This window comes from Anneissia japonica, unplaced genomic scaffold, assembly GCF_011630105.1.
Source record: "Anneissia japonica isolate Jap-2015-1 unplaced genomic scaffold, ASM1163010v1 scaffold287725_len345208_cov150, whole genome shotgun sequence".
NCBI classification, from domain to species: Eukaryota; Metazoa; Echinodermata; class Crinoidea; order Comatulida; family Comatulidae; genus Anneissia; species Anneissia japonica.
This window is the reverse complement of record NW_022737486.1, coordinates 25,225-32,057: the sequence shown is the minus strand read 5'-3', so window position 1 is coordinate 32,057 and position 6,833 is coordinate 25,225. Positions and strand designations below refer to the sequence as shown.

At 31.3% G+C, this 6,833-nt stretch overlaps 1 protein-coding gene across 1 annotated transcript in view; it reads left to right on the top strand.

The window, feature by feature from the left end:
* Window positions 1-6,127, top strand: part of LOC117117342 (tenascin-like) — a 23,962-nt gene extending 17,835 nt beyond the window's left edge. The window contains exons 13-15 of the mRNA XM_033261616.1: window positions 70-160; window positions 787-991; window positions 5,294-6,127. Coding sequence (XP_033117507.1) covers window positions 70-160; window positions 787-991; window positions 5,294-5,347 — 350 coding nt within the window. The 3' untranslated portion in view covers window positions 5,348-6,127. The remainder of the gene's footprint in view (window positions 1-69; window positions 161-786; window positions 992-5,293) is intronic.
* Window positions 6,128-6,833: the final 706 nt, after the last annotated feature.

Genomic DNA, 6,833 nt, shown 5'->3' with positions numbered 1-6,833 from the left:
TATTATTATTATTATTATTATTATTATTATTATTATTATTATCATTATTATCATTATTATGTTCCATAGGATCATCAATCCCCGGATTTATGATTGCATTAGTGGTTGTTCTTTTCATCATCATCTTTCTTCTTTCCTTGGCATTTGGCCTATACTACAGGTATAGTCTCTCGATACATTAATCATTTCAGTTATTTTAATAAAACACTTAAAAGTTTAATATTAAGGATTACACATATAGTGTATCTAGCATCTTGACTTAACAATTCTCCATTGCACTTTTTCATTATTTATTCGGTCCAACTCAACACAATAACAAAATATGTTAACATCAGGTTGTGGATATATCGGCTTGATTTTGTGGGCTTTTTCTGTATCATTTTAATTTTTATTTATTAAATGTTTTGTTTAATGCTTAATGTTATGACAATAATGTTTTATTATAGGTTATTAAAAGGAATAATATATTTTAATTTAAATGTTATTCAGATGTTTATATTTATTATATTGTTGCTAATTTTACATATATTTATATAGGCTTATTTGTATATGAACTTGCTTGATTCTCAATCTATTCAATTTATTTACACATAACATTATTCGCCATCTGTTATTCTTATTTGTTTGTTCTTATGTTCATTCATTTTTTCGTTCGTCCTTCCGTCTGCCCATTACTGTCACTCATTCTTTTATTTTATTTTATCTGACCGACAACCAACCAAACAATTAATCATCTTAATATTGACATTGAAGTCTAATTCTAATACATTTGATGAATTATTCCAGATACAAGAACTCAAATGGGAAAAACATGGATAAGTGTGAAGTTCAAGTGACAGCAAATACCCAGGTAGTTGAAGAAGAAAATGAACTTGATAACTATACCAAGCTCATCAAAGATGATTTGACGCAGGAAAATCAATACGATGTCATCCAAACAGGGACTCAAGACACGTATGATTATGCAATGCCACAGACAAGTAGACTTGAGGTAGCTACAACAGAAGAAAACGTTCGAGTTACCGGAGGCGAAAATGAGATCCCAATGAAACATATGGGACATGAGTTTGACTCGATTAATAATGCTATTCCTCAATATGCAAACATAAAATAATCACTCTTTACCATATCCTACGTTTTTATAAGCATCTGAATGTCTACTTTGCAATGTATTTTGAAATGTGTGCTAATGAACATAATATTTTTATTATGCTTTTTTTTTAAATTAATTTTATTATTATTTATCATTCTGTGAAGCCCAGTCGGCCAAATGCTTCAACTATTGCCATAACAGAATATTTTAAAGCATGATATTGAATACTGTTTCGTCTTTAACTGTAATTTTAGAAAGACATTTGCAAATGAAAGTCAAATTGCTTTTTAAATTAAGAACATGAGCCAATAATTATTTTGTTTATAGTGTTAAAGCAGGTAAGATACTAGGTCTATGCCTACTGGTAAGATACTGGGCCTATGCCTACTGGTAAGATACTAGGCATATGCATACTGGTAAAGAATATTGTAAAAAATAGATTATAAAATACATGATAAAATGTTGTGATGGATGTAGTCTGAGACATTCCTTATTCGTCACATATTGACTTATTTTAGCGATTAACCTGTTTGTATCAGCTGCACTCACTTAAGTGGTACGTTCCACTTACCTTTAAACATACTGATACTCTGCTGTGAGGTACTGGGGTGGGTCCAGATATTTTCAGGAGGGGTGCAGAAAGAAGGGAACTCCTGTAAAAATAACGCAAGATTAATTGAATTAGGGAACTGTCTTCTTACTTGTCACCCTCCAATCTTTCGAGAGACTTAAAGCCAACAATAATATTAGCCTTAAAATTGTTCTCATAGATTACCCCCACCCCTAAAGAAAAAGCTGCTTACTATTTACTTAATATCTGTACATTTTTTTGCCAGCTAAAATTTAAAAGCACTTTAACATGTTAAGGGCGGGGACGACCATCGCCGCCTATGGATCCACCCAGGTGTATCACCTGTAGGGGTCTGTGATTACGCTAGAGTGGAGTCGGATGGTGACCCCCTTGAAGATTTTGCATTTTTGTTGAGCCACTTTTATTTTTTTCTTCATTTTTTCAAATGAAAGTCAAATTACCTTTTAAATAAATAAAAACATGAGCCAATAATAAATTTGTTTATAATGTTAAAGCAGGTTAGATAGGCATACTGGTAAAGAATATTGTAAAAAATGGATTGTACAATACCTGCTGAAATTTGATAGATGTAGACATTACTTATTCGTGCTGTATTGACTTGTTTTTCGTGATTAACATGGTCAGGAGTTTATAATATTTTTATTCCATCATTTAGTGAACATTTACGTGTTTGTAGGCCTATCAGTCGCGAATTCTGAAGTGGTACTTACCACTTACATAATAATCTGCTCCTCATTTCGCTGTACTGTACTAACGTAATTTGAATAATAAATTCTCACATGTGTTGCTTTTGTAGAGTGACATTCTCGTCCGATATTTTGTACATTCGTAAAATTGGTAATTCGTAAAATATGATAGACAAAATAGGAGCTCAAAATATGCCAGATAGTAAGACATTTAAAAGAATGGTGCTACGATATACCGGTATTTCTTCCAGAGCATGTGCACGCGTCTGAACGGCAAATCAGCACAAACATAAGGCCTTGCTCAATTTATAATATAGATTATTTTATTACATTATAATACTATTATAATCATTACCACAATAATAATAATAATAATAATAATAATAATAATAATAATAATAATAATAATGATAATAATAATAACTAGACTTACTATGTCGTTTGTACAACAGAACATAGAGCTTTTCCTCATTGCTATAATGAGAAATGATAAAAAAAATAAAACAAATCACGGAAACCAAAAGTACTTATAGTACTAAACATATTATGAAGTTAAAAAAAACAATTAAACCAAGTTCACGACTACCACGACGTTAGTGAAACTCTAAATATTGCTGCAATGCAATATTCACACCCTGCTCCGGAGTGTCACAAAAATGTAATTATTTCTTTACTAGACCTTCACAAACTATTATACAGTAGAAAGTTTCGTTGATTTACCAATTGATTTTTTTTTTATAGATAGATTCAGGTCTTGGGCCTCAAAAATTTGAATGACCCTCAAATTTACACCCTAAACTGTATTGTCCACAACACATAATAATTTCTTCCTTGTAACTCGGTTAAACTTTCCCTTGAGTTTCATTCAAATCAGTTGATCCGTTTTTTGAAATATCTGGTGTAGAGTGTTTGCCATAAATCCCTTACATTGGTACTGACATGCACCCCCACCCTAGATTGATAATAAAAATATTAGGAGGCACATCCTTGATATATGGTCTATGCTTTGACAAAGTGTAGAAAAGCTCTAAACAGTGGAAGTGACCAAAGNTAAATCAGAACAAAAACAATGGCTTTTCCAGCTACTGCTGGGAAAAGCCAATAATAAGAATAGAAATAATAGAAGTAATGGTAATAATAGTAATAGTAGTAATAATAATAATAAATATTATTATTTATTATTATATTAACATTTAAACAAGAATTACGTCAATTTAAAATTTAATTAATCTAATGTTTTAATATAATACTAATTCTGTGTATGCTCTAAGTTTAAAACAATATTACGCTATACATACTTTAGTAGGCCTATTACTTTAGCATAATAACTCGTCCATACCCAATAATATGTAATAGGGATTGATATAACTAGTATAGCAAAGATTTCAAATAATGAAGTTGTGTCTCATGTAATTAATGATGCTTTCCATACAATGACTCCACTGTATTATGTTTGTGTATTATAACGTTTAGAATGTCTACAATGTTAATTGTATTGTAGGTCTAATTATTATTTTCATAGTTTCCTTTTAAAATTCTTGATGTATTGCCTTTAAACCTAAATAATTAATTAGTAATTTAATCTGATGAAAGTGTCTCTGTATAGTAGGTTGTTTAATTTATGAATTCGATAATGTTTATTGTATAGTTTTATCTTTTATAATTACTTATTAGCTTGTGTGTGTGTTTTTTTTTAAATCTTTTACCCTTATGTAACAACTTTGTTTCACCATTCAGCTTTGTGCTGCAAGTAAACAATTTTATGTATGTATATATATATATATATATATTGAATTGAATTGAATAAAATGATAACAATTTTCAACAGGAAAAAAAATAGCTTCCATTCATTAATATTGAAGTTAACAAATTGAACTGATATGAAAGTAGCGTTGATTGTTAATCAATCGTGACTAATACATTGTTTATATTAAAACATGTAGCTAACACTGCACTCTAAAATATTAAAATTAATAACGTATTTTTACCTGATTCATCATAAGCGGCAGGATTATATAATTATTATAATTTTGTTTATTGTGACTGTAATTTACTTTTGTTCTTATTTCATTTCATTGGTTTATTTTTTATATATTTCAATAAGCCATGTAGTCACGTTTATTTAAAATATTTTCATTAATTTGATCCGGTCTTACACTATTTTGCATCATGTCATCATCATTTACATAATCACCATCATTATCACCAACAGTAGTAGAAGTAATAGTAGTTTTTGTTTTTCTATAGGTTCATCAATTCCTGAATATATAATAGCAGTAGTGATTGTTCTTTCTATCACCATCTTCCTTCTTATTTTCTTGGTCTTTTGCCTGTACGGTATTGTATCTACAGTAGTTATACATTATTTACTTTATTGTTTCACTAAAATCAACGAATTACTAAATATCAAAATCACAATATTCCCAAATCACTAAAATGAATACACCATTGAATCACTAACCAATAAATGAATAGAATAAATCAACAAATCAGACTAATCAGTAAATCAATCAGTTAGACTGCCGACAGACCAATCAATCGATCGATCGACTAATCAATTATTCAGTCATTTCGTTTATACATTTATTTATTTATTTGTTTTTCGTTCGTTCGTTTGTTCGTTTAATTATTCATTTGTGCATTACCAATCCATCTAAACATTAATATATTATCATTCATACATTCATTCACTTATCCATTCATGTTTTTCTTTTTTTTATCATTCCATTCATTAATAAATAAATTATATATATATATAAATGTATATATATATTTATATATATATATATATATATAATTAATCATGAAAGACTTTGATCTAGTCGTTGATTCTACAGTGATTTGATGCTTTCCTACGTGACCTTTTTAATTTACGTTCCATAATTTAGTTGAGTTTGATTCTTTTTTTCTGTACTATTCCAGATACCATTATTCCCAAGAAAACAATCACATCGGGGCGTATTATATCCGGGATGACAGCCAAGGCACATTGACCCGGGTGTCTGAAGAATCCAGTGAGCTTTGTGGTGATGCTAAGAACGTGATCCCTCCCGCGTTGAGAAACATTACTATAGACGATCCCGAACATGATCCATATTAACAGTAGAAGATGTACAAGTTGCCGAGCACACAAATGAACCCTATGAAATTCCAATGAATGTAAAGTCTCATATCATAAGAATACCGACTCAGCCAGAGTGACTAATATAAGTACGGGAAATGAAACAACAGCGCCACTAACGTAATCAGTCAATGAACTGTCTTTAATGTCGACTATCAATATCAGAACTACTGACAAAGCGATTCACGAAGATTTGTGGCTTCTAATAACTTATCCCCGCCTTATAGGGCAACGTTTTTACATAAATCAAACCAGGTTTCTTCACTTCTGTAATTCAAACTAATCAACAAGTACCGCCATTACTTCGCTTCTTCATAGCAAGCGCGCCCTTAATAGTTAAGAGAATTATACTATAGATAACTCATTACACCGGCCCCTAAATTGAGGATCAATTACACTAATATAATAATTCCTGAAACACTCAGAAATTAAACATAACATCTGAAACTAATTAACAAACAATGTCAACATTAAATTTTAAAATTTAAGTATGAAGATCAATGTAAATAGTTTTCTGCTTTTCAATCACCACTTCCACAGTACAATAAGATTCAACTATTATTAATCAGTGACTAATACTTTGACAATGATAACCATCTCAGGGAGTAGACTGTTTCTCCGGTTATTAAACTGAGGGGTTTATTCTGCCCTATTGTCCTCTGATTCCATTAACAAACACAATTTAGTAATGGGTCTTTCTATGGTAGAATGCAGTGTTTTCACCTTATTTCATGACCGAACAAGTCCTCTGCTGTCTGCTTTGGTTTCAATAACTCGTCCAAGGAGCCAAGTACTTCTGGGTAATGAATCGTCAACAATTAGCACAATGTCTCCTTTTTGCAAATTTCTCTTCGGATACAGCCATTTTTGCCTCTTTTGCATTAGAGGCAAGTACTCCTTACGCCATCTTGTCCAATATAAATTGGCCAAATATTGTATTTGGCGCCACCGCCTTCGGACATACATGTCTGTTTTATCGAAAACTCCGGGTGGGAGTACAGATTTTTCATTCATTGTTAGAATCATATTCGGTGTTAATGGTCGCAAGTCATCTACATTTGACGATACTGTGGTAATCGGCCTTCCATTTACTATGTGTTCTACCTCGCAAAACAAGGTACAAAGACCCTCATCATCATCATCTTGTTGCTAAACATGTGAACAGATGTCCATATCTTTTTACTTGACTTCTAACTTGCTTGACCTGAAATGGCCCAAACATATTCAGCCCGGTGTTATAAAAGACAGGATTGTCGCTGAGCACACGCTCACTTGGCAATGCGGCCATCTTTTGTTCTGCAGACTTGGCACGGTACTTTCGGCAGATGACGCATTTACTGA